Consider the following 26,890-nt stretch of genomic DNA (forward strand, 5'->3'; position numbering starts at 1 on the left):
ATCTCCCCCCCCATTTTCTTAATTCGGAGCCCCCCAAAATAGGGGGCGTCTTATACATGGCGGCATCTTATAGATGGAAAAATACGGAATATTCATTTCAATGTCGACTCCAAAGCAATGTTAAAAAACATCATTAGTTACATGTTGTTTGTGAACTTAAAAGCAACTTGACTGATTTCAGTTCCTGACTACAGACAAACATACAAACAGCAGCAATTTCTGATTCCTCTTCTGTTGCCATTGGAGTGGTCTGACATCCCTGGCCACCACAATGCATCTTCTCCGCAACCCTTTTGGCAGCTCTGCTTTGCTCATACAGTGCCATTTCTTTGTATTTATCTCTTTGTGGGGGCATACTAGCATGAGAGAGGGGAAACTGCAGCATCTTCTTGCTCGAGAGCTTGTTCCCGGAGACATTGTGTGCCTTTCTATGGGAGACAGGGTTCCTGCAGATGTCAGACTCATAGAGGTAAGGGATGGATGATGGAACAGTACCATGTGCATTCTATAACTGGGTGCTCCTGTTAACGAAACTCAGTGTAAAATTCAACATGCCATCTCGTGATTCCGTTTTTATGCTTCTGAAGCTTTGACAGAGGACGAGTGCATCCTTGCAAAACCCATTTCCACTCATACCTGCCCGTACACTCTGGCCACCTCCCGAAGCCCTTCTCTGCTTGACCCTGTCATTGGAGGTGCAGTGACTGGCAACCAGAGACAGGGCCTTCTTGGTGGTGGGACCCAGATTGCAGAATGCTCTCTCCAGAGAATCTCACCTGGTACTTGCTCTGTGCTAGGCAAAGATCCCCCCCAATTAATGATGCTCATTAGGTTTGTTGAGAAAACTCTATGAAAAAGATGCAATTGTGTGTTTGATGACATCAAGACAATTTTCGCGGGGTGTTTTTGTAGGACGGAATCGCGTGACAGCTTTTTTGGGGGGCAGCATTCTATTGATGCTTGCATGGGGGGTGGATATGCGGAAATAATTGAAAACCGTGCCAATCTGCACATGCTCCAGTTCCATAATTAACTGTATCAAATCTCCAAGTTAAACCTTAATGTGTGAGGAATGAGAGCGTAGCATCAAAACAGGAAAGGGGTGGAATTCATGGTAGTCCATTTATCCACTGCTTTGTCAGGTTACAGATCTGTTAGTGGATGAATCCAGTTTCACAGGGGAAGCAGAGCCCTGCAGTAAGAACGATGGCATCTTAGCAGAAGCTGGAGACCTGATGACCCTCACCAATGTCGCATTTATGGGAACTCTAGTACGATACGGCAAAGGAAAAGTGAGTGGTAAATAACCTCCTTTCGCTAGCTGTAAGTAGCCCATCATTAGGCACTTATTCATAAGCTTGGGTGTGTACTGGCAGCAGCAGGAAGTCATGTGACATGAGAATACTGGCCCACCTGTCAAAGTGGCTGTTCACCTATATAGCTAATTTCAGCTTTGCAGAGCTGTTTAAGGCCACATTCATAACATACATTTAAAGCGATATGATACCACTTTAAACAATCGTGGCTTCCCACAAAGAGGAGCTGCAGTTTGTTAAGGGTGCTGAGAGTTGTTAGGAGACCCCCTATTCCCCACCCCTACAGAACTACAAGCCCTCTTCACAAGGAATTCTGGGAAATAGCAGTTATGTGAGGGGAATAGGGGCTTCCTAACCCAGACTTCCTCTTTAACTATTAAGGAGCTATCATCACCTGAAAGCTACAGATCATCTTCCTGACTTTGCACCTCTTGTAATGGGGGAAAGGTTTGTGTGTATTAAACCAAGCTTTAACTATGGTTTATTGACTGTAGTTAACATAAATCATGGCTTGGCATTATGTACAAACCAGGTTGTTGTGTCTTCAGCTGACATTCAGGGGAAAGTTTTTTCAACTCTGGGGAATACCATCAAAATCTAAGAAAAAAGGCAACTTATTCTTTGCATTCTTCTGCTTCTTCAGGGCATTGTCATTGGAACAGGTGAAAACTCACAGTTTGGGGAGGTATTCAAAATGATGCAAGAAGAAGAGGTGAGAAGTGGTCCGGGGGGAAGTGGACCAAGTTCTTAGTAGGGGAACATCCTTAGGGTTCTATTTCAAGAGGTTTTTTCTTTCTTCCCTTTGCTGTCAATTAATGCATCAAGACCCCCAAGACTCCACTACAGAAAAGCATGGACAAACTGGGGAAACAGCTTACTCTCATTTCATTTGGCATCATTGGTGAGTTTTGCAAAATACTTTATTCCCCCCCCCCTTAACGACCTACTGCCTGTTTTAAGAACTAGCTCCTGCTTATCAGAAGGGACCATCATTTTGGGAGAGACTAGCTATGTGTGTAGCAGGGACAGGGAAGAAATTTGGCTCAGATCGGATTTCAAGGCAAAGTTACTTAATCTGTGCAACATGCAAACTGATACACAGCTGTCCTTCAAAATTCACAGCTCTCTGAATTTTGCAGTGCAGTTCTCCACTCAAGTCATGCATACAAAAATGCAGTTACGAGGGCAAATTATCCATATACTGGTGAAATAACATGGTTTTTAAATTATTGTTTGGGTGAAATTGCTTGCAAAAGTACGTACCTTAGGCAAAATGGCATTTTAAAATGTGTACGTGAAGAGAGATTTGCACCACAATGCTGAGGACTTTGGAAACAAAGAAGCCCCAAACCGGTGCAGAAATGTGGAGAACCAAAATTAAGGCTGAAAAAATGAGGGGGGGGGGGAAACAAAATGGACAGTTTCACCCATCCCTAGAGCAGTGTTTTTCAACCTTTTTTGGGCAAAGGCACACTTGTTTCATGAAAAAAATCACGAGGCACACCACCATTAGATAACAATAATAGTAGTAGTAGTAATAATAAAAATGATAATTCTTCTCATGTCTGAATTGAGCATGTGAAGATGGTGCACCTTGCCCCGCCCCCACCAGGCTAATAATAATAAATAACAACTATAGTACTAGTCAGGACTCTCCCCCCAGCCACAGGAACTCAGTTCTGGCACCTCTCAGGTGGGCGCCTAAGAGGGAAGGCGTCCGTGATGAGTTCCAGGCTCCAGCACCTCTTTTTCTAGAAAAATAGCATTGGTAGCAGCAGATGCCCCAATGCTAGGTAGGCAGCAGAGGTAGGAGGTGGTGTCGTAGCGGCGGCCGCCTCGCCCCGCATGGCCCACGGGGGTCAGCCAGTTGCTCCACTCGCGCAGTGCCCAGATGTTGGGCACGCAGCTCAGGTGTCGGCACAGCTGCAAGAAGCTGCCGGGCTGCCGCTGCACCCGCAGCCGCCACTCAGCCAGTCCCGAGGACGGCGGGAGGCGCTCGGCTGGCAGCAGGCGGGCCGGGCCCGCGGTGGTAGCGGCGGCGTCGGCATCAGCCACCGGGCCGGGCAGTACCAAGAGGACTCCGGCTTCTTCGAAGGCCTCGCGGATGGCGCAGAGGCGGAAGGCCATGTCTCCCGGCAGCGGCGAGCCCAGCTCGGGCGCTCGGCGGCGAAGAGCGGCGCCCTCGGGCACTCGCCCCGCACCGAGCCCAGTCCGCAGCGCGGCCCGTCTGCCAGCAGCTGCAGCCAGTCGGACGAGAAGTCGGCCGCGTCCGCCACGCCGCCCGCGAAGACGTGAGCACTGGGCAGGAAGGCGCTCCGTGGGCTCCGCCGCAGGAGGAGCAGCTCATAGTCAAAGGCGCCCGCCGCCGCCGTGGGCCGAGGGGGAGACGCGCCCAGCCCACCTGCCGCTAGCAGCAGCGTCGCCACCTCCCGCCAGTGCCGCAACCGCCAGCCCATGTTTTCCCACGGAACACCAGGCAACATCTCGCGGCACACTAGTGTGCCGCGGAACAGTGGTTGAAAAACACTGCCCTAGAGTATAGATTTGTACAGTAGAAGCCTGGAGTTAGGCTGAGCAAATGTGACTGACCTAAGGTCCCAACACACTAACCCAGGGTTTCCCAAACTTTGGTCTCCAGCTGTTTTTGGACTACAACTCCCATCTAGCAGGACCAGTGGTCAGGGATGATGGGAACTGTAGTCCTAAAACAGCTGGAGACCCAAGTTTGGGAAACCCTGCTCTAACCACTACACCACACTGACCTTAGTTTGTGCATGCTTTCAGTATTTTCATGTTCACGTATGTACCTGAACATGCCTGTGGTGCCAACAAGATAGCTTCTGTGTTTTCCTCTCCCCTCTCCTGCAAGGTTTACTTATGCTGATTGGTTGGCTGCAGGGGAAGCATCTTCTTGGCATGTTCACCATTGGAGTGAGGTAAGAGCTGGAAGGACATTTTATTGTCACAGTAGAAGAACAGAACAGAATGCAAATGTGCTGATCAAAAACAGATTGTGTGTATTTCCTGCCTGTCTCTAGATTGAACAGGAGTGGGGAACCTTAAGACCTGGGGGCCAAATGTGACCCTGCAGGCTTCGCTATCTGACCCCAGGACTCTCACCAGGCCATATCCCTCCTTGGCCCTGCTTCACACCCTCCTTGAGAGTTTTTGCCTGGCTGGAATGTGCCCTTGAACTAGGCCTCTGGCTTCTCTGGCTGGAGGATAGAGAGGGATGAGTGTTTAAACTACCCTAGAAATTACATTCATTTCTCCACCTGCATTTCCTTCTGGCCCTGCTTGTCCCTTGCATATGACCCATGGAAAGTTGCCCAGAATGGAATTTGGCCCTTCAGCTGAAAAAGGTTCCCCAACTCTGTGATAGATAGGTAGACGGACAGACAGACAGACACACTATATTTCCTTTTTATTTAAATTACTTTTGTACAAAGGGTAATGGTGGTGGGATGTGGAAAGAGATTAGTTCATAATCAGAGCCCTCTCCAGGTGTTCAGGAAAACATGTGAGGACTCAAAACAAAATAAAAAATAAAAAAATCTTTCCAGTAGCACCTTAGAGACCAACTAAGTATGGTATGAGCTTTTGTGTGCATGCACACTTCTTCAGATACCTTGTGTGGATTCAAACTGTGTAGGGGGCATTTCCCCATTCCCTACCCCTTAAATTCTGCTGCCTGAGGTGGCTGCTTCAATCTGTTACATGGACAGGCCAGCCCCGTAACACAGCCAGTCTAGAAACCCTAGGAGCACATCTTCTAGCTGCTCAGGCCTCTGAACAAGGGTGTTGGGGGCTGTAGCTCAGTAGGAAGGCCCCTGATCTGCATGGAGGAAGCCTCAAACTCTGAACAACAAATCTCCCCACTGCCCACTGGCGGAGGAAAGGGAGGGCAGGGGAGTGCACCGACCCTAGCACCATCAGGGAGGGGGGTACCACCGCGGCCACCCCCCTCAGAATGCCCCGCGCACCCCCACCACTCTGGGCACCAGGCCCCCGCAGGCAGCGCGCCAGGCCCCCGGGATGCACACTACACCCCTGTGGGCAGCCTTCCACACCCATGGGATGCGCATCATGCCCCCAGGATGTGTGCCAGCCACGCCCCTGCCTGCTCTTTGCCCCTGGTGTCGGAGCATGCAGCTTCGCCACTGCCACTGCCCTAAAAGAAAAATTTCCATTCCACATAATGCTTTGCAAACACCCCAAACAGGGTGATTGAACTATCAGAATCTGATGCAACCATTTTTGTCAGCTGCAGTGGAGACAGAGCTCTTCAAGCAGGACAAATGGTAGCACCAGAACCCAAAAGTTTAATAATACCTGTAGCTGGTGAGCTTCATAAGCACTTGTGCATGTACTGATGACGGGATGGGTGGGCACAGCGTCCCCACCCTTCCCCACCAATATACCTGCCACGAAACATTTGCTTCTCTCTGTACAAATATTAACCTTGCTGGCCGTATCTGCCTTGTTGTTTAAAGGCTGGCATTGTACATCCTTATAGTTTGCATGGCAGGCCGCCTTCTTATCAAGTGACATGTGCCATCTGTTCACGTATCTGGAAAAGGGATCCCTTGGCATCAGAGGATTGTAATGTTCGTATTACTGCCCAGCGGCACGATAAAAGCAATGTGTGGCAAAGTCGCTACAGATAAAGAGAAATGGTTGAGGACTTGGAAGGGAAAAGGTTTAGGCTAGGTATAGAAACAAGGCAGGCAAATGTCAAGGGTGGGTAAAAGTAACACTGTTGGATAAAAGTAACACTAAAGTGGACCAGCCAGAGTTGTCTTCTTTTCCTGCACAGTCCCTCTGCCCCTTAAGGGCTATGAATGTTGCCTTGCTCTGTATTCTCTTGTTCACCAATATTTGTGCCTGAAGCATAGACCAGGGCCTTGTCAGTGGTGACACACAGGCTACAGAGCTCTCCACCAACAGACATCCATCTGGCCCCTACACTTCTGTGTTTTGATGGCAGGCAGAAAAGTATTTTCATACTAGACCAGGGATGGGGAACCTCCAGCTTGTGAGCCAAATCTGACTAGCTAGACCCTGGTGCTTTTTGGAGGTCATGCCTCAATCTCTGCACTGACTGACTGATGTTTCTTTTGCTGTGTACACAATTGCCATAGCAGGCAAAGCAAAGTGTACTGAGTGAGTTTGTGAGAGAAAGGGGGGAGGGAGAGAGGGAGAGAGACTGGGTTGTGCATATCCCACTGATATAAAGTTCTGACTATTTTCTCCCAAAAGAATGTGGCCCTTGGGTGGGGCAGGGGGAAGGTCCCCCCACCCCTATGGTGGAAAACCTTTCCTTCCTCTGTTATATAAAAAAGCTCAGGGTCATACAATACAATGGATCGGGCAGAGATTTAGGACAGAAAAAAGAGAGGGTACTTCAGAGTCAACATACAAAGAAATTGGACCAATTGGTTAAGCCCAAATGAGGCTTTGCATTCTGCATTCTGCAAAGCTGGCACCAGAGTGCAAACAGCCCTGCCTCCAATGGACGTCTGCAAAGCTCCACTGGGCATAGGAACAAAGGAAGCAGCCTTCCATGTGGAGTCAGATGATTGCTCCATTGAGCTCAGTGTATTGTCCACAGGGGCCTCTCCCAGCCTTACCAGATGCTTTACTGTCCTTCCTGCAACTGAGCCAAGAGCTCAAGTGTTGAAAGAGGCATCCAGGGCCCATGAAAAGGCAGGTCTTAATGTGTTTCAGCATCAGGGCCCTGGAGCAAGTTGATGCTTGCATATACTTCCTTACAGGAGTTAGTGAGGATGGTGGTGTGTAACACCAGTGGTAAATGATTCTGTGTGTGCAGCTTAGCGGTGGCTGCAATCCCAGAGGGCCTCCCCATCGTGGTCACGGTGACCTTAGTCCTGGGCGTCTTGAGGATGGCCAAGAAACGAGTCATTGTGAAGAAGCTGCCAATTGTAGAAACTCTAGGTAAGAGCACCGTGCGCATGAAGGCGGGTCATGGGTGGGTGGGTGGGTGTAGAGCCTTCCAAAACTGGATTTGCTAACTCTGTGGCTGATTCCTCTGTCATTGTTTCCACCCGTTCATTTAATGTGAGGGAGGCATTTCCCTCACAGTCTCATAATACTAGAACTTTGGGAATTCTAATGAAGCTGAATGTTGGAATATTCGGAACAGACAAAAGAAAATACGTCTGCACACAGAACATAATGAATGAATGAATTTATTTTTATGGTCACAGACCAACTTAGACACAGAACATAGTCAGTTTGGATGGCTTTAGAAGTGTATTAGATAATTTCATGGAGGATAAGACTACTAAGCATGGTGGTTCTACCTCCACTGTTGGAAGCAGTACATGCTGTATGTTATGTATTGAAGTTCTCACCTTAGGCCACTAGGGGTGTTGTGTATATAGTTTCACTCTGCCTACCGTGGCTGCAGTTCTCACTCAGGTCCGCACATGCAAATAAAGGATTGAGATTGCCGCTCACGGATTGGGTAGCTAGAGAGAGAGTTGCTACTGTTGCATGTTACTGAGTACTATATAAGCAGGATGGCTCAGCCCTTCAGTTCAGTTCTGTTCCAGCCTGAGAATAAAGAGAGCTGCTTGGAGAATCACTGTGTCATCTGCTATGTCCATCCACTACTTAATACTCTAGATTCCAGTTTTCAGGGAATCACGGGTGCAGGGAGTGCTGTTGCACTCAGATCTTGCTTGCAGGCTTCCCAAGGCCATCTGATGTTGGAGTAGATTGGCCTTTGGTCTAATCAAGCGAGTCTCTTCTTAAGGTTCTTATCTAGCACATGTGAATACTTAGCAACACACACACACACACACACACACACACACACCTGAGAGTGCAACCTCCGTTTTGACAAATCCTCCCTTCTCCTCAGGCTGTTGCAATGTTATCTGCTCTGATAAAACCGGGACCTTGACAGCCAATGAAATGACTGTCACTCAGCTCATCACCTCGGATGGATTCAAGGCAGAGGTACAGTCAGCGAACGTGCGGTTTGGACAAAGTTGTCAGTTGTAATACAAGAAAACTCTGAACCTATAAGCCTCCTTGGTTGATAGCACTCTGATCTTGTCTTTTAATAAGATGACAAGGGTAGCAATGTGCTTTTAAATGGTTTCAGTTACTTATTTGATTTTGGTTGCTTTTTTTTTTTTAGAAAATACTTTCATTTGTCATGTGTTTTCAGTTGCCTATGATTTATGCTGTGAAATGTCTTGGGTCCTGCATGAGGAAAGAGGCAGAATATAAAATAAATGAAATGAATATTAATTTGATTTATTTGTTGCCTAATTCAAAACGTCTCTAGTAACTGACATACATAATTTAAAACAACCGTCAAGCTTAATAATAAAGCAACAATGCCCCCCTCCAAAAATAATGTAACACAGAAAGAGCAATAAGCATAATAATAATAATAATCTACTCTCAAATGCTTGAGGGAACAATCATGCCTTAATATGGCACCAAAAGGATATTAATGTCAGTACCAGATGGGCCTTGACAAGGAGAGTATTCCATAGATGGGGAGGCCAAAACTGGAAGAAAAAACCCTCTCCCTTAATTACCACTCATAAACCCGTAATTTTCACTTCCAGTGGGCTACTGATTTACTTCGCCAATTAACTTCAATCCATAAATGCCAGTATTTCTGCCCGCTTTCCTTAACAAGATATCAGTGTCTCTAAATGTACCCTCCTCTTTCCGACATTAAATAATGTCAGCTGGCCGTAGAGTTGGATCTCCTCCGCAGGTGTCTTCTGGATTTCTGTTCTTCTAGGTGAGCGGGGTTGGGTACAACGGAGAAGGAGATGTGTGTCTCTTACCCTCCAGAGAAGTCATCAAAGAATTTTCAAACATCTCTGTGGGGAAATTAGTGGAGGTAAGTTATTTGCTGGGGTTGTTAACTGGGGTGGAGGTTGCATATTGGCAAGCAGTGGGGCTGAACCAGTGGTAGGTGGGAGTCAAAGTAGGTAGGACCACCCCTTATCTATCTATCTATCTATCTATCTATCTATCTATCTATCTATCTATCTATCTATCTATCATCATCATCTCTATCTCTCTCTTTCTGACTCCCCTTTCTCTCCCTACTCACTGAGCTGATACGGAACAGACAGATCAAACTTGGCAGATGTCTAACCTGATCACTTGCAGAGGACTTCGTAATTTAAGCCAAGGGTCCAAAGATTTCCTACCCCGGCCCAAAAGATGGCACCACAGACTTCAAACCAATCCTTGCTTGTGTTGCACGCCACCCCAATCTCCGAGCGATGAGAAATTGTGCGGGTTCCAGGTGCTTATCCAGGGCTTGTGTTTCTTTTGGAATGAGGCATAGTGGAGACTGGGGTGTCTTTATTATATGTGGATTATTTGTACATATATACAACCTGAGTGTATGCTGGAGGGGTTCAGAGCATTAACACCGCAGGAGGGCCTTGCTTCCCCCCATGGCCAGAGTCTTAGATTCTAACAGACTCTCTTTCCCTCTCTCCAGCTTGCTGTTTTTCTTCTAGCTCACATCACTCCAAACTCTCTGCTCTCAACTCTGTCTTTATCTTTCTAACTACCCACCAATGGGGGGGCACCCATTACCATCTCACACAGATCCACTTCCTTTGTTCCCTTAATGGCCCATCGCCCAGGCTATCGGCCCGCCTTACAACACTTGCTGGAGCCAGAGGTTAGAAGGGTCTCTGCATGCAGCCTACTCAACCCAGCATCCCAAACTCATCACGCTTGCAACTGAGCAATCTCTGAGCCCAGGGCTTAAACCTAACAGTCATTTGATTCATTTCCCCTACAAATGTCATGAAGAAACAAATCTTTTTCAGGCTGGCTGTGTTGCCAACAATGCAATCATCAGGAAGACGACTGTGATGGGGCAGCCGACTGAAGGGGCCCTAATAGCCCTGGCAATGAAGGTAGGGTGGTTGCTGCAAGCCCCCTTCCTTATTAAGTTTTAGATTTAATCGGCTCTGTTTAATTTGTAACAGCTTATCATGGCTGCCAAAAAAATGAAGGTAGGATTTAGTCTTCAACTGATCCGGTAAGGTATCTTACCATGGTTGCCAAAAATGAGAGAGAGAATTTAGCATTCAGCTGATCTGCCCATTTATCAACAGCAGAATTGAAGCAGAATTATAGTATTATAAACCCAAGGCAGCCAGAGAGCAACCTGACCTAGTGATCTTGGCAGTGATCCTAAAAACTCAAAAAGTGTAAGGAAACGTGCCCAGTGGAAATATTTACCATATTTTTCCATGCATAAGACTAGGTTTCCCCCCCTAAAAAATAGTGTCAAAAATTAGGGGGTGTCTTATACTCTGAGCCACCCCCATCCCACCCCATTTTCTTAAATCTAAAGGTAAAGGTAAAGGGACCCCTGACTGTTAGGTCCAGTCGTAGGTGACTCTGGGGTTGCAGCGCTCATCTCGCTTTAATGGCTGAGTGTGACGGTGTTTGTCCCCAGACAGCTTCTGGATCATGAGGCCAACATGACTAAGCTGCTTCTGGCAAACCAAAGCAGCGCACGGAAATGCCGTTTACCTTCCCGCCGGAGCAGTACCCATTTATCTACTTGCACTTTGATGTGCTTTCAAACTGCTAGGTTGGCAGGAGCAGGGACCGAGCAATGGGAGCTCACCCCGTAGCGGGGATTCAAACCGCCGACCTTCTGATCGGCAAGCCCTAGACTCTGTGGTTTAGACCATAGCACCACCCGCGTCCCCCAAAATAGGGGGCATCTTATACATGGGGCGTCTTATGGACGGAAAAATACCAACCTTCTTGGTTTTCCTTCATCTCCTTGATATAGGTATTGCATTAGGTAAGCTGGTATCCTTAGGGACACTCCTTTGTTAAGTGAAGGAGTGACTGATAGCCTGGGATGGTTGGGTGGTGGCAGTGGTGTAGCTAGCTGCTCGGGCGCCCAGGGTGGCATGCGCGCCCTGCACCCAGGGGTGGGGGTGAACCGCCCATGAGGTGGGGTGAACCGGGGCAGGGTGTGCTGCATGGAGCCTTGCTGCCGCCTCCCCCTCAGTTGTAGGGGGCTGAAGGGGAGGCGGCAGGCAGATGCAAACCCCACTCTGCTGTTTTGGGCAGCACAGAGCCTTCAGGCGCCCAAGCCACTGCGTCACTCCCAGGATAGACACATGACTCAGGCACCCTGCAGGCCTTGTGGTGCCACCCCCGTGGTGTGGCGCCCAGTGCCCCTGCCTCCCCTAGCTACACCTCTGGGTGGTGGTTCAATCAATGGGTTAGGAGATGGTGTCTTGAAAACTGGAGGTACCTCTAGACTGTTTTGAAGGAAACAGATGGGGAGGATACCTCTGTCCCATGGGGGAGGTTGCTCCAAGCCTCTCTATCTGGCCATTGGCTCAGTCTGGGCCAACCAGGAAGCCTGCAAGCAGGGACTGAGAGCAACAGAAGCTTTCTCCACTTACGACTCCCAGAACCTGGGGTTGATGCCTCCAACAGCGGAAGTAGAACACAGCCCTTGTTGAGGGCCGAATGTTTGTCATCCCTGTTCATTTGTAATAAAGCAAATATTGCAAGGTTACCATAAGCTTCCAATGACCTCTCTCTGGAAAGGAAAGGGAAGAAACAGGTCATGATGTGCTGAGAACTTCTTACCATGTGGCAAATGGGAAGCATGAAACTGTATTTAAATACTGCCTGAGTCACACTTCAGAAACATCAGAACTTAGAAGCCCAAGATGCCGCCTTAAACCAAGTAAAACCATTGCACCCATCTAGCTCAATATCTTCAGGGTTTCAACAAGCATTTCATTGTTAATGTTCAGCATATGAAAACCTGTCAGATTGAATGGTAGCCATTCCTTTTGAGTTCTACCGCTCATGTATGTATAGAATTATTAAGTGCTAAAGCCCTGGTCCTCTCTCTCCACGCCCCCCTCCCTTTTTTAGATGGAACTGAGTGATATAAAAGACATCTATATAAGGAAGAAGGAGATCCCATTTAGCTCAGAGCAGAAATGGATGGCAGTCAAATGTGCTCTGAAAAACCAGGTAAAAAGCAAGCAACTTCTTTTTTGTTATCTGTGATTATTAAAAAGAAAAGAAAAAGAATAATGTTACGCCACTGGAATCAAGTTGTGATCAGTCAGTACACGTTACATTTTTATCCCACTCTCTCTCCCTCATTCACTCACCCCAGTTTTACTCTCACAAGAAGCCTGTGAAGGTGCTTAGACTCAGAGAAACTGGAGTACCTGTCCCAAGATTACCCTATGAACGTCATAAGGCTGAGAGTGGATTTGAACCTAGGTGTCTCTTCCATCCAAGTCCAGCATTCTAATCACACATGGTGTGGTATTGGAAATCATCAACCTGTCTGTTTTAGTGTGTGTTATGTCACTCTGAAAAACTCATAAACATTTTTGCAATAGGTGCAATAGACCAGATTCACACCAGGCATTTAAAGCACTATGATACAAAGGATTCTGGGAGTTGTAGCTCATTAAGGGTGCTGAGAGCTGTTAAAATACCCCTCACAGAGCTAAGATTGCCAGAGTTCCTTGTTAAGAGGGATTGATTGTTAAACCACTCAGCAGACTGTAGCTCTGAAAGGGGAATATGTAGATCTAGAAAATGGTAGAACTAGGGAAAACACAACACACAGAGATTTGTTGTGATGAGCTCCAAAAAGATTTCTCTCTCTCTCTCTCTCTTTGCCCCAACCTGAAGGTGCTGAGGACTGAACTCAGGACTTTCTGCATGCAAAGAAGATGCTCTACCACTAAGCTATGACCCTTCCCCAATAAGTTCTTTTCCTTGTTTCATAGGGGCAAGAAGAAGTCTACTTTATGAAGGGGGCCTTTGAAGAAGTAATGAAGCATTGCACCATGTATAACAGTGGCGGCATCTCCCTCCCAATGACACCGCAGCAGAAGTCCGTCTATGTTCAGGAAGAGAAGCACATGGGATCACTTGGCCTGAGGGGTCAGTTCATGGCTGTACCTCATCCCCCTCCCCCCGTACTTGCTTGAGTCTTGTGTGGGTTGACAAGCTGGGCATCCGGACTCCATCCCTTCCAGCTTGTTATTCCACACACACAAACCACCAGGCACCTGAATGCTGAAGGACAGAGGAAGCCGCCTTATGCCATGCCCTCTGGCTCAGAACAGTTGACACTGACCAGCGGTGCTTCTTCAAGAGCCATCAGTATCATCCTTACATTTTTCTGGGTCTCAAGGCAGATCACAAAAATTAAATACAGATAAAACACACATAGCTAAGAACATGTAAAAGGTCATGGTTAAAAAGTCATTGAACAATGTATGGGATGAAAACAGTGTGGGTGGAACCATACTATTAGGAGCTATTTCCTTAAAAGCAGTCAGTTTCCCAAAACCTGCCAGAATAAAACAGTCTTCATCTGTCGGCAGAAGGACAACAAGGAGGGACCCGGCTGAGCTTCTTTAGGAAGGGCGTTCCAAGCCTGAGACCAGCCACTGAGAAGGCCCTCTCCCATGTTCCCATCAAACATGCCTGTGAGGATAGCAGGGCTGTGAGAAGGGCCTCTGCTTAAGATCTCAGAGTCCAGGCAGGTCTGTATGGGAGAATTCAGTCCTTCAGATAGTCTGGGCCTAAGCCATATGGGACATTTGCAGCCCCACACAGAGATGCCAGAGGTTGGACCATTTCCCCCGGAGCCACAGCACAACCACATTGCCACCTGGAGCCTGTACTGCTACACTATGCCTTCCTATCTTATGCTGCGGTGTAGCTTCTGCCCATTCCAGAAACACCTGGGGAACACACATGCCCCTCTCACCTGAGCACTTCTTGACTTGGTATATTTTTTCATGCTTGTGTTCTTTTAGCTTAGGAGTAGCCAACCTGATGCCTTCCAGATATTGTTGGCCTGCATGCTCCTCATCCGTGGCCATTGACCATTCTGGTTAAGGCTGATGCATGTTATAGTCCAACCACATCTGGAGCATTCTTATACGGAGTCAGACCATTGGCCCATCTAGCTCAGTATCATCTTCTACACAGACTGGCACTGTCCATCCAGGGCTTCAGGCATGAGTCACTCTAAGCCCTACCTGGGGATGTTGGGGAGAGAACCTCGGACCTTCTGCAGATACTCTACCACTGAGCTATGCCCCTTTCCCTTTCTGAGTGGCAGCATGAAATAACCTGGTCTGTTGTCACTTTCTCTGCTCCTTCCTAGTGGTTGCCCTGGCTTCCGGTCCAGAACTGGGCAGGCTGACATTTTTAGGTCTTGTGGGAATCATCGACCCGCCAAGGCATGGAGTGAAGGAAGCTGTTCGAGTCCTCATTGAGTCGGGTGTTTCGGTGAAAATGATAACCGGAGATGCCTTGGAAACAGCCCTCGCCATTGGTGAGCAAGATAAACCGTGCCACCTTCTTGCAACATTTTGGGTTTTAGAGAAAGGACAAGTAAGGGAGGGAGACGTGAAAGAGGTGTATAAAATTATGCACGAAGGAGAGAGAGCAGCTAGTGGGGATTTGGTTGTTTTCTTTTGCCCTCTCTTATAATACCAGAACTCAGGGCCATTCAATGAAGCCAAAGGCAGAAGGAAGGCCTTCTCTACACAGCATGTAGTTAAATGATCAAAATTGCTCCCACAGAAAGTAGCGGTGGCCACCAACTGAGATGGCTTATAGGAGAATTTGGACAAATTCATGGAGGATAACACTACCAGTGCCAGCTAGTCTCAATGGCTATGTTCTTCCTCCACTGTCAGAGGCAATGTGCTTCTAAATACCAGTTGCTCAAGTGGTGTGGATGCTGTTACACTCAGGTCCTGTTTGCAGACTTCAAAAAGGCATGTGAGAACAGGGTGCTGGACTCAATGGGCCATTGAGCCAGCAGGGCTTTTCTTACGTTCTGCTTACGCTGAAACACAATTCATTGTATCGCGCTGAACATCACAGCTGATTCTCTCTACTGTCCATTTCCCTTCTTGCTGTACACTTTTTTTTTTTGTATCTCAGATATCTGCCTCTGCTCCCACGAGGCTGGATTTGCCTTTGGCTGTTCAAGATGCTCCGGGGGCAATGCTAGGTGACAACTTGGTGACCTAGAAATAGACTTTGGTGGAATGTTTCTGTCAGAGTTACCAGAAATCCCTTGTCGAATGCCGTATCTGCCTCAATTGGGATGGTTAGCCACACCCTTTCCCTTTCCTTCATAGGACGAAATATTGGCCTCTGCAATGGGAAAATGAAAGCTATGTCTGGGGAGGAACTGGAGAACACCACAGAATCAGCACTATCGTCAACCGTCAAAAATGTAATGCCGCTTTGAAGGGGTTCCAAAACACATGGTGTGTGTTCATTCTTAAAACCCCAGCCATCTCATATAGATCTGCTTTTTTTCTCTCTCCTCATCATCCAGGTTTCCATCTTCTTCCGAACAAGTCCAAAACACAAACTTAAAATCATAAAGGTATCTGCTGACCCCAAACAAGCCACAAGTCTGTCCCTTTACCGGAGAAGCTAGTTCTGATTTCTGCACCATGGTGGTCACTACTTTGCTTCTGATTTGCCCACTTCTGTTCAAATTACATTTTCCTTCTATAGCTTCTCTTTTCCTGCAACTCGTTCTGGGAATCATTCTCTGCTGGTTCTTTGCTGTAGATAAGCAAGTCGGGGAATCAATTTCTATAAAGGAGAACTGAAGCAGCAATTGCAAATCAAGGTGTATCTTCCTTTCCTTTCGGTGCTCAGAACTACATCTTCTAGCAATAACCACCACAAAATACAGCTGGAAAAGTCCAGTTTCTGGATCCATTGGTTTAGGCAAGGCTTCCCCCAACCCAGCGCCCTCTGGATGCTTTGGACTACAATTCCCATCATCCCTGACAGTGGCCACACTGGCTGGAGCTAAGGGGAGATATAGCTCAGTAACACCTGAAGAACAACTGGCTGGGGAAAGGCTGCACTAGGCAGTGAATTACATCATTATTATTTATTAAACTTATTGGTTGCTTAAAAAAAATAGATTGCCAGTGTGGAAATGCATTCAATGTTTCCTGAAACTATCTGTGCATTTCCCCCTACTCTTCCACATCCCTTTGTCTCACGAAGGAGAGAAATGAGCCCTGCCTCTCTTTCAGTTTTGGTGGTTGCTGCTTCTGTTGGTTGACATTAGTACAATTGTCTAGCCAAGCAGAGTCACTTCCCACTTGCTGTTGGGTGATTTGTCACTTTGGTCATGTACTGTAAAGATCATGAAAGTGGTAATCAAGTGTAGGCATGTCTTCATTTAAGTGAGCCTCTGTAAGTACCCTGACTGGCTGGCCTGGGACTATTACAGGCAGCATTTTTTAAAAAAAGTGTGCCCTGATTGGCTGGTCTGGAATTTTTCCTGGCAACATTCAACAGTTCTTCATATTATTGGTTGGGTTTGATCCTGCTGATCACATCTGCATGAAGATGCACCCTTAAATTAAAAACTGATTGCATGAGCAAAATAATACCTAATAAAAGCTTGTTTCTTAACCAACCCCCATTTATCCTTTCAGCTAGAATTGTTAATTCCCACTGTTGCTGAAAGCCCAAATTCTAAATGGCTCATATCTCCAGATTGTCTTCCTGTGTACTGCATTTTGTTTTTGTTTTGCTTTTTTTGTTTTTAATTTACTTTTTTTTCTTTATTGAAAGTTAGAAAAATACTGCATTTGACACTTTATATTCTGGAGAGGCCAAGATCATACCACATAGATACGTGCTGAATTTTGTATCCATTTGCCACTTTCACAGGCTTTGCAACAGACCGGCGCCATTGTGGGGATGACGGGAGATGGAGTGAATGACGCAGTGGCTCTGAAATCTGCTGATATTGGGATTGCAATGGGGCAGGCAGGCACAGATGTCAGCAAGGAGGCGGCAAACATGATCCTTGTCGATGACGACTTCTCAACCATCATGTAGGTGGCTCTTAAGAGGCACATCTGACATCCCGGTGTCTCTGTTCTTGCTCTGGCTTCTACATTCGTTTCAGCAGGGGAAGCTGAGATATTCATTCACTATATTTATGAGACACCTCATAAAATAAGTTCTCTAGAAGAAGAGCACAAAACATTAGCGACAGCATTCAAACCTGAAAACAGAACCTGCATGATAAAACATGACATACAGCACAGATCACAAACAGCCCCCGTCCTGGACCTGCTATTGTTGTCGTTTGGCTGGATTGGGCTGGGGAGGGGTTGGGTGGTGGCAAGATGAGAGCTATGGGCACATGCTGGTAGGACCCCTAGAATGACCATCAATATCAAAAGCATGGTTTGGTGGTTCAAAGAGAGAGAGTCTTTTCTGTGGCTGCTCCCATATCGTGGGTTTCTTTCCCAAGAGAGGTTAGCTTGGCTCCCTTCTCGTTATCTTCCCACTAGCATTTCAGGAAATGACATCATTGCCCCTGCTGTGAAATACGTGGTGCCAATTCATCCCTGACCATCTTTGCTCCCCTGGTTGTTCTGCACTTAGGGCTAATCCAGACTCCCTTTTGTGCTGTGTTTCTGGCACAGGTCAACACTTTAAAGCTCCCTGTCCAAGCACTACCACCACCACCTTTCTCTTTACCTCTGAATCGGAACAAATGGCAGTCCGTGGAAAACCCAAATTGCTGTTTGTTCCAATTCAGTGTTAAAGAGCGGGTTTTCCTGGGGAAAGCAGCAAGGAGAAAACATTGCTCAGACATAGAGCTTGAAACCATGGACCTGGCTGTGCCTAGAAACAAAGTGTGGATGGGCCCTTTCAGCAGCACTGGTAGTTCCTGCTTCCCCCAAAATCCAGAGCTTGGTTGTCCCATAAATGGGTATCATTTTACACACTATTCCTTTTCCCCCAACAGAAGTGCAATCGAGGAAGGGAAGGGCATCTTTTACAACATTAAGAATTTTGTTCGGTTTCAGCTCAGCACGTAAGTCGTTCTTGACTTAAACCCAGGGGCGGAGGAAGGGGGATTCAGTGGGTGTGGACTATCCTGGGTGTCATCACTGAGGGGGGTGACAAAATGCAAGGTGGCACTCACCGCAGAGCCCTCCTGGAGTGATGCAGTGGCTTGGGTGCCCGCAGGCTCCACGCTGCCCCAAACGGTCCACCCGCCGCCTCCCCCTCAGCTATAGGGTGGCTGAGAGGGAGGAGGCAAGCAGACTCCTCAGAGGCCCCACAGAGTGTCCTGCCCCTATCGGGGCCACAGAATATCCATGAAGACTTAACTCACTCACTCTTCATGTTCACGGCAGGAGTATCTCAGCACTGAGTTTGATCGCTCTGTCAACAGTCTTCAATTTGCCAAACCCGCTCAACGCTATGCAAATCCTGTGGATCAATATCATAATGGATGGGCCCCCAGCGCAAAGGTGAGGACACAGGAAGATTGGGGGGGCAGGTTCCACACTGGAAGCCTTCTTCTAAAAGAATTAAGGTTCTTGGGAGGGCACCCCACTGCAGATTTACCTCTCCGACAGCTCTGACATCAGGAGAAGGAGATCCAACATTGGAGACTCTGTCTCTGATGACACTGGCTTCTCTGATGCCCTGGACCAAGAAACCTTGGAGGTCTAATGGTAGGGCCAAAATTGTGTGTGTGTGTGTGTGTGTGTGTGTGTGTGTGTGTGTTAGAAAGTAGCTTGGTTCCAATCAGGAAAAGGATGCTGGAGATCAGGCAATGTTGTTGCACCAGAGACAAACCGTTTGGACCAGTGAGTGAGTTCTGAGGTGGACATTTGGACTTGGTGGGTAAGGATTGGCTTTGGGGAGTCAGCTTGCTGTCTGGGCTGACAGTGCTGTAGCCCAACTGGTGCCCTTGAGTCACAGAACTCTGAGATTCTAGAGGAAACAGAATGGTCAGTACAGGCCATTCACCGAATACTTTACATTGTGGTTTCCTTGTGCAAGTTGCCTATTTCTTCCCAGAAAAATAAAACAGCTAATGATTCTGTGCTAATAAAACAATGGCTTGTTTTTTGTGTGGTTTTTTTCTGGGCCTGGCAAACAGTTTGGGCGTTGAACCGGTGGACAAAGATGCCATCAAGCAACCTCCAAGGAGCATCACTGATACGATTCTCAGCAGGTCTCTGATTCTGAAGATCTTCCTGTCAGCCACCGTTATAATAAGTGGAACCATGTTTGTCTTTTGGAAAGAGGTGAGAAAGAGGATGTGGCACTTGCATCTGTGCTTCAAACAAGCGGTAACTAAGGGCACATTAACACCATACATTTAAAGCACTATGGGAACACTTTCAACAGTCACAGCTTCCCCCCCCCCAAAAAAAATATACTCTGGGAGCTGAATTTGTTTAAGGTGTTGAGAGTTGTTAGGACGCTCCAGAGCTACCAGGGCTCCTTTTGCAGAGGGACTGTTAAGCCATTCTGGGAATTAATCTCTTTGTAGAGTACAGTTGATTTTAATCATCATTTGAAAGTGTTTAAATACCTCTTTTTAAAAGTGTTTTTAATTGATCATTTTAGCATGCGGCTTTAGTGTAAGCCACTTTATTACAAACAAGCGGTGCATAAATTTTGTTGTAACAAAATAAGCATTTTTAAAAGTTGCCACTAGTATTTCACCACCTTTAAAAGAGGACAAGAGAAGGCTAGTCATGATGGCTGCAGTACCTCCAGTATCGGAGGCAGTGACTCCTCCAAATACCAGTTGCTGGGATCCTTAGGTGGGTGGAGTGCAGTTGTGCTCACACCATGCTTTGGGGCTTCCCTTAGCTATCTGGCTGGCCACTGTGAGAACAGGATGCTAAACTAGATGGGTCTTTGGTCTGACCCAGCAGGGTTTTTCTTCTGTTATAGATATCTCTTCCAATCATATGCCGTTCACCCTTGTAAGGCAACAGCACACACTGCAAATCAAAATCATAAGGTTGCAGTAGGAATGGGCTACAGAACACTCCTTCTCTGCTTCTTTCGCCTGGCTTCTAATTATTTCCCTGTAGCCCATCAATCATCGCATATAGATTTAAGGCTCCTTGGCACTGCAGGGCCTTCTAATCTTCCCTCTAAAAAAAGAAGAAAGGCCAGCTTTCAAGGTGACTGTGACTTTACAAACAAAGGGCTCATTGTGAGATGGGAGGGCTGACTCTGCGCATTCTCCAAACATCCACACACTCCCTCCCTCGGCTCTCTTACGAATGAGTTTTCTCACTTGCGGTTTTTTCAGATCCCGGAAAGTGGCATAACGCCACGGACCACAACAATGACTTTCACTTGCTTTGTGTTCTTTGATCTCTTCAACGCCCTGACATGTCGTTCCCAGGTGAGAAAGGTGTTGGTTGCTAAGCCCAAAGAAGATGCCCTATTATTTATGCTCAAAGTGTTAGTAAAGGGAACTCCCCCTCTCAAACCAAGGGAAGGACAACATCTTTTTTAAAAAATAATTATTTTTATTTGATTTTAAAGGATATAAACTTATAACAAAATCAATTAAAAATCCGCATGAAATTACTCTGAATCTCATGACTCCCCTCCATCCTCCTAATGTCAATATTTACACCTGCATATCAGTCCATGATCAATATTTTTTTATCCATCTAAATTGTCCATAGTCTTTCTTACCTTACAAGTGAGATTAAAATCCTGCTAATGTTTTCATCTGCTTACAGTGGTCTCCAAAATAAATTAAAAATTTCCCCCATTATTTTTTAAAGTTCTTGTCTTCATGCTTCCTGAGCTTTCCAGTTAATTTTGCCATTTCAGCATAGTCCATCAACTTGGTTTGCCATTCTTCCCTGGTCGGGGGCAGGGCAGGGAAGGACACAGACAACATCGTAAGTGGGTGGTACTAATTTCATATCAGTGACAAAGAGGCTTGGAGAACCTTAATGACTAACCAATTTATTGCAGCTGGGATGGGGGAAACCTCCACATGTAGCATAGCTTGTATGGACTACATCTACTTTATCTTTCATGCAACTGATGAAGTATAATTACCATACATCAAAGGTTAATCTAGCTAGCAGAATCGGCTTATCAAACACCAGGATGTCTGTGTTTATCAATACAACTGTTGTTGTTTTGTCAATGCACAGCCTGCAATTGACCCCAAAGTGGCCATACTGAGACAAAGGAAATTCACAGGGATGTAAAACTGCAATGTAAAACCAGCAAATTACAATTACTGTAATCAACGTCTACTTATCACATTGGATTGAATTGGGGCAATGGATGTTCCCCATCGCTGGAAGTATTTAAGCAGAGACTGGATGGTCATCTGTCAGGGTTATTGTAGTTACATCCCAATTTGCAGATCCTTCACTTCAACAGATTAGACTAGTTGACCTCCAAGATCTTTTCCAAACTCTATGACTCTATCATATGAGTTTGCCCAAAAGCTGCTTTGAGAATAACAGGCTAGATTCATGAAGAAGAGATGTGTAAAGTTGGATCTATTTCCCCACCCCAATTATCTTTTCTTTTTTTCCTCCTCCAGACAAAACTGATACTAGAAATTGGTCTTTTCCGAAACCGCATGTTCCTGTATTCTGTCTTGGGGTCTATTTTGGGTCAAATGGCTGTTATTTACATCCCTCCACTACAGAAGATCTTCCAGACTGAGAATTTAGGAGCACTAGGTAAGTCGGATGGCTGGAGCTCTGAAAGAGGATTGGGTTTTTTCTTCCAAAATAAGATTGAAGTGCATAGCTCTGGCTGACAATTATTCCATCTTTTTCAAGAGCTTGGAAGGTTGACCCAATAGCAGTGAGAATATATGGTTCTTGTTAGGGGGCAGTTGCAGGTGGCGGTTTGAGGGGGAACAAGCAGAAGCTGTACTTGCAAAAGAGCCACCAGTAGCAGACTCTAAGGCTTTACCTGTTTCACACCTGACCACATATGATGGCATGGTGATGAACAGAATTCCCCCCTCTTGAGACTTGGGAAACCAAATTATCCCCACCCCTCCAAACTCCCAGAACAACCTAGTTTCTTCTGAATACAAGCCCAATTGATCCCTAATTACACGCCCACCACAAAAAAGAAACAGTAGGAGCGCTATGATATCCCCCCCGACCCCAAACAATCCTGTGCAGGGTTGTAATGCCCTCCATATTATCGGACTGCAGCCCCCATCATTTCTGACCATTGGCAATGCTGGCTGGGACTGATGGGAGTTGGAGTCCATAACAGCTGCATCGGCTATAGTCAACCCCCCCTCCTAGGGAATTTTGGGAATTGTAGCTCTGGGAAGGGAATGCGGGCCTCTTAAAAATCCTCAGCACCTTAATAAATGACAGCTCCCAGAATTCTTTCGGGGGGAGCCATGACTGTTTACATCAGGGGTCAGCAACCTAAAGCCCATGGGCCACAAGCGGCCCACGTAAGTCGTTTAACCGGCCCATGGATGCCCGCCACCCGCTCGGGGACCCCCACCGCTTGCTCAGTCAACTCCCATGCACCGTGCTAAACCAGCGCGGAGCAGAGCAGGGACCGCCTTCCACAACGATGGCCGGCTTCCCATTGCCTGCAGGAAACTCCTGCAGCCAATGGGAAGGTGCGCATGCCTCCTCCGCACCAGGAGCACCGTAAATAGCATTTACACACACACACACACACACAGGCCCACCGCAGCGTCTGTGGAGCCGTGAACCAGCCCAAGTCACAAAAACTTTGCCGACCCCTGGTTTAAATGTACAATGTGAATGTGGCCCTTGCCTGTATATCAGCAAGAGATTGAATCTTTTTTCCTTCCCTTTTCTACCCCTGATAGACTTGCTGTTCCTCACGGCCCTGGCTTCTTCTGTTTTCTTCCTCTCTGAACTGATCAAAGTGTGTGAGAAATATTGCTGCGCCCCATCAAAGACGGACAGCAACATCCAACTGGAAGCTGTGTGACCAAAATAAATCAGACTTCCCTTGTTGTGGAATGCTGTTGGAATGGAACTGTGATCTAGGACAATTCACAGGGGACAAGTGGAGCTTTTTATATACCTCTCAAAATTCCCAACCATCTCTACATCCCAGCCCTGTCACCCACCGATCATATTTCTTCCATGTCACCGTCTAGTCCATTGTTAATAGTTTTGAAAGGCGGCTTGTGTTGCTCCCCTTTATCTCTCAGCTTACAAGAGTGTCTTCTGCAGGGCCAGAGAATGGAGCAGGAGAACCAAATGAAATAACCACAGCACCATCTTTATTTATTTAAGTTGCAATTACTTCTTTTGTTAATAAAATGTGCCTTCTAGGGGCTAATATGGCGTAGTTGTTGAGAGCATTGGACTAGGATTGAAAGCTTGGGGGGGGTTGCAGGGAGACATAGGTTCAAATTCCATGGCCAAACAGCCCTTAGCATTAAGACATTTGCTGTTCGTTAAAACAGCACCACCCAAATGTCAACGCCAGCCACATAGGTTCATGTTACAGACATGCCAGCGAAGATGTACTGCTAGTACTGTTACAGCTGTTGAGTTGAATGGCTATCCTGTAGACTAGCTGAGTCTTGCCTTTGGACATGCCAGTGACGCAGGAGTCAGTGGTTTCTACAGACACACACTCACCCCTCTCTAGCCACTGTCCAGGCAAGCAAGAGGCATTATGGCAGCTCAAGGACATATTCCAGACAGGCAAAAGCACTCAAAGAGGGGGCATGGCAAGGTAAATGAGGGGTGTTAGTCCACAGAGGGTTCTGAAGGCCATACAAAAGTGGGAAGGGCCACATTCAAAGATGACGAACTTCAGTCCCAGTGGCTGAAACAGAACCCAAATAAAAACCTTAACTGAAGAAGCTGCAGAGTTATAGAAAATAACTGGAACATTTTATTTGTTGTAATTAATTTGTTACATGCAACTGGACGTGCATTATTATAAAACCACTCAAAAGGTGTGTTTTTTTAACTTACTATTTATTCAGGAGATGTATATACTGCTTAACAAATATCTGCAGCTGATTTACAGAAAACGAATCAAAGGACAATACGATATGCACAAAGTTCAGAATACAATTAATACATTTCGAATGCGTCATTTAAAACAGCCACTGAACAAAGTAGCGCTCTCAAACATCTCCAATAGACCTGAGTAAACAACCAAGCTTTTAGGAGACTTTTTTTTTTCCTTCCCCTTCCCCTCCCACCCTCCCCTCTGGACAGACCTTCTTTCTTCAGATCTTTAACCATGTACACAGTCTGTTCATTCGAGCTTGTATGTTTGGGTTGGCTTCAGCCCTTTCTATCCAATTCCTGTAAATTGCCCATTTATTTGTAATTCTTTGGCATTTATTTTCCCAACTATCCTCTGCCACTCAAAAGGTGTTAAAAAGAAAACAAAAGGGAAAGAGATAGCATCATGAACAGAAACATACTCTTCTGTGCTGGTCTCTGGCCTGGATAGTTTCTCTTCTTCCAGCATGGAACATCTCCCTTTGCTTGAAGCTGTATTCCAAGTGTTAGGTGTGTTGCCCAGCTGCATTTCCTACACATACTATCTATTGCCTAATGTACGCCACAATTTTGCCCTCCGTGAATATATACCCTCCATTATATTTTTAAAAAGAGGAAAGACAAAAGGATGTGCTCAAATCAAGCTCACAGCCATCACCCAGGAGAAAAAAATGCCAACTAAAGAAGATGGAAAAGTCTACAATTCTTCCAGATGGCTGGAACAAGATCAAAAGGAAAAACCAGCGCCACACCCACCTTTGTCTATGGCTTTCTATGCTTGACACGAGTTGCAAAGGGTTATAAAACATCTGCTATGGTCCAGTTCCCTTGTGTTGAGCAGTGCTTTGCCATCCAGCTTCCTGGTCCATGGGCGTACTACCTTCGCTGTCAGTCTATGCCTCTGAATACCAGCTGCTGGGAACTGCAAGCGGACAGAGTAATCTTGCACTCCTGCCCTGCTTGAGGGTTTCCCATAGGCAGCTGCTTGGGAGAACAGGATGCTCCAGCAGGCTTTTTATGTTCCCACCCCAGGAAATGCGATCAGCTTGGTGACCTCCTTCAGTACGCTTGCTTCCCTTACTCCAGGGGTGGCTAACCTGTGGCCTCCCAGTTGGCATTGGTGATTCCCCAATGGCTGGACCATCCTGGCTGGTGCTGATGGGAACTCAACACCTGCAAGGCCACAGGTTAGTCTCTGCTGCCTTACTCTGATCAATATCCGCTAGAAAAACCTTACATATTAAGCTGCCGTGTGCAGAGTCAGACAAATCGGTCCATCTAGCCTGGCACTGCCAGCTGTGACTGAGCGGGGTCTTTAAAGGTCTATCTTGAGGAGGGGTGTTTTCTATCAGCACCTACATGATCCTGCTAGTGGGAGCTGCCTGGGATCACACTTCCTACAAAACACATATTCTACCCCTCAGCTAAAGTCCATCTCATCAAGTGAAAACCACCCTTTGGCAGGCCTCTCCTTTGATCTTCCTCCTCTCTACTTTTGAGGGGAGGCTGGTTCCAGCAGCACATTAACACCATACATTTAAAATGCTATGAGACCACCTTAAACAGTTATGGCTTTCCCCCAAAGAGCTCAGGGAGTTATAGTTTGTTAAGGTAGCTGAGAGTTGTTTAGGAGGACCCCCCCCCAATTCCCCTCAAAGAGCTACAATTCGCGGAGTTCCCTGAAGAGAGACTGATTGTTAGCTCTGGGAGAGGAAGGACAAAGGGCTTGACTCTGTATAAGGCAGCTTCCTATTGCCCCTTTGAAAAGGAGACTAGGAAATAAATAGCTAGCTACCATAGGCTGGATACAGAGCTAGACACAGCATCCGTCTACACAGATAAGCCATCAATCAGGACAGAAGTAGCTCTTTCAGATTAACGTGCAGATCTTCCATTTCAAGCTTCTCTTGCCGGGTCTCATAAACACTATTCAGGAGAATCACTCCCAACAGACTCCCAACGGAAAGAAAAATGACTGCGAACATGATTTAATTTCTGATCTGCGGCCTGTCCCTAAGCATTTTTAGGTAGAAGCCGCACTGAATTCAATCAGACCAGACTCCCAAGTAAGGGTGTAGCAAGATTGGAGGCTATACGGCAACATGGAAAGATTTGCTATCAAAGTATAGCCACCAAACAAGAAACACCCCTATGTATCTTGTAGATTTATTGCAACAAAGCTGGTGGAACAAAATAGTTCCTTCTAAGGTTACAGGCCTTAAACATGATGTCACCAAGTCAGAACAGTATACATAAAAGATGCACTCAGAAGCTGGATCCGTTCTCTCAGAAGACCAGAACAGATCCAGCTTCTGTGGAAATTATGCCTGTGCTACTTGATCAAATATGTCAATAAGCTAAAGGAAACTTCAATTTCCAACATACTGCTTACCTCTATAGACCACTTTTATTTTATTGTTATTCCCCACCTTTCAGTAATCTGCAAGGCTCAAGTGGAACTACAGTGGAAGCTAATACTGTTTTTTACACTTGCAAAGGGAATGTCAGTTTTAGATTCCTTGCTTTGCATACTTAATTTTCTACTCAAAAGTTCACTACCTTAAGACTTTTAAAAATAAGGGGGGGGGGGAGTTAAGGACACTGTTTTGAATACCAAGCCTCAACCAGCAACTTTCTCTCTCTCTCTCTCTCTCACTCACTCACTCTCACACACTTACT

General features: G+C 46.4%; 1 protein-coding gene across 3 annotated transcripts in view; it reads left to right on the top strand.

Moving 5' to 3' along the window:
- ATP2C2 (ATPase secretory pathway Ca2+ transporting 2) overlaps positions 1–23,534 on the top strand; it is a 36,488-nt gene extending 12,954 nt beyond the window's left edge. The window contains exons 7-27 of one of the 3 annotated variants that reach the window (XM_033156875.1): positions 361–469; positions 1,143–1,292; positions 1,960–2,028; positions 2,142–2,217; positions 4,186–4,252; positions 7,147–7,271; positions 8,203–8,300; positions 9,106–9,207; positions 10,160–10,249; positions 12,255–12,356; positions 13,133–13,289; positions 14,527–14,697; positions 15,515–15,612; positions 15,718–15,768; positions 17,085–17,251; positions 18,178–18,246; positions 18,572–18,688; positions 19,327–19,474; positions 20,500–20,595; positions 21,769–21,910; positions 23,044–23,534. In XM_033156875.1, the coding sequence (XP_033012766.1) occupies positions 361–469; positions 1,143–1,292; positions 1,960–2,028; positions 2,142–2,217; positions 4,186–4,252; positions 7,147–7,271; positions 8,203–8,300; positions 9,106–9,207; positions 10,160–10,249; positions 12,255–12,356; positions 13,133–13,289; positions 14,527–14,697; positions 15,515–15,612; positions 15,718–15,768; positions 17,085–17,251; positions 18,178–18,246; positions 18,572–18,688; positions 19,327–19,474; positions 20,500–20,595; positions 21,769–21,910; positions 23,044–23,168 (2,329 nt within the window). In that variant the 3' untranslated portion in view covers positions 23,169–23,534. Of the gene's footprint in view, positions 1–360; positions 470–1,142; positions 1,293–1,959; positions 2,029–2,141; positions 2,218–4,185; positions 4,253–7,146; positions 7,272–8,202; positions 8,301–9,105; positions 9,208–10,159; positions 10,250–12,254; positions 12,357–13,132; positions 13,290–14,526; positions 14,698–15,514; positions 15,613–15,717; positions 15,769–17,084; positions 17,252–18,177; positions 18,247–18,571; positions 18,689–19,326; positions 19,475–20,275; positions 20,596–21,768; positions 21,911–23,043 lie in introns of those variants that run through there. The other 2 variants (XM_033156876.1, XM_033156877.1) reach the window with 2 other exon arrangements.
- The last annotated feature ends 3,356 nt before the right edge of the window (positions 23,535–26,890 follow it).

The sequence above is a fragment of the Lacerta agilis genome, chromosome 8, assembly GCF_009819535.1.
Source record: "Lacerta agilis isolate rLacAgi1 chromosome 8, rLacAgi1.pri, whole genome shotgun sequence".
NCBI classification, from domain to species: domain Eukaryota; kingdom Metazoa; phylum Chordata; class Lepidosauria; order Squamata; family Lacertidae; genus Lacerta; species Lacerta agilis.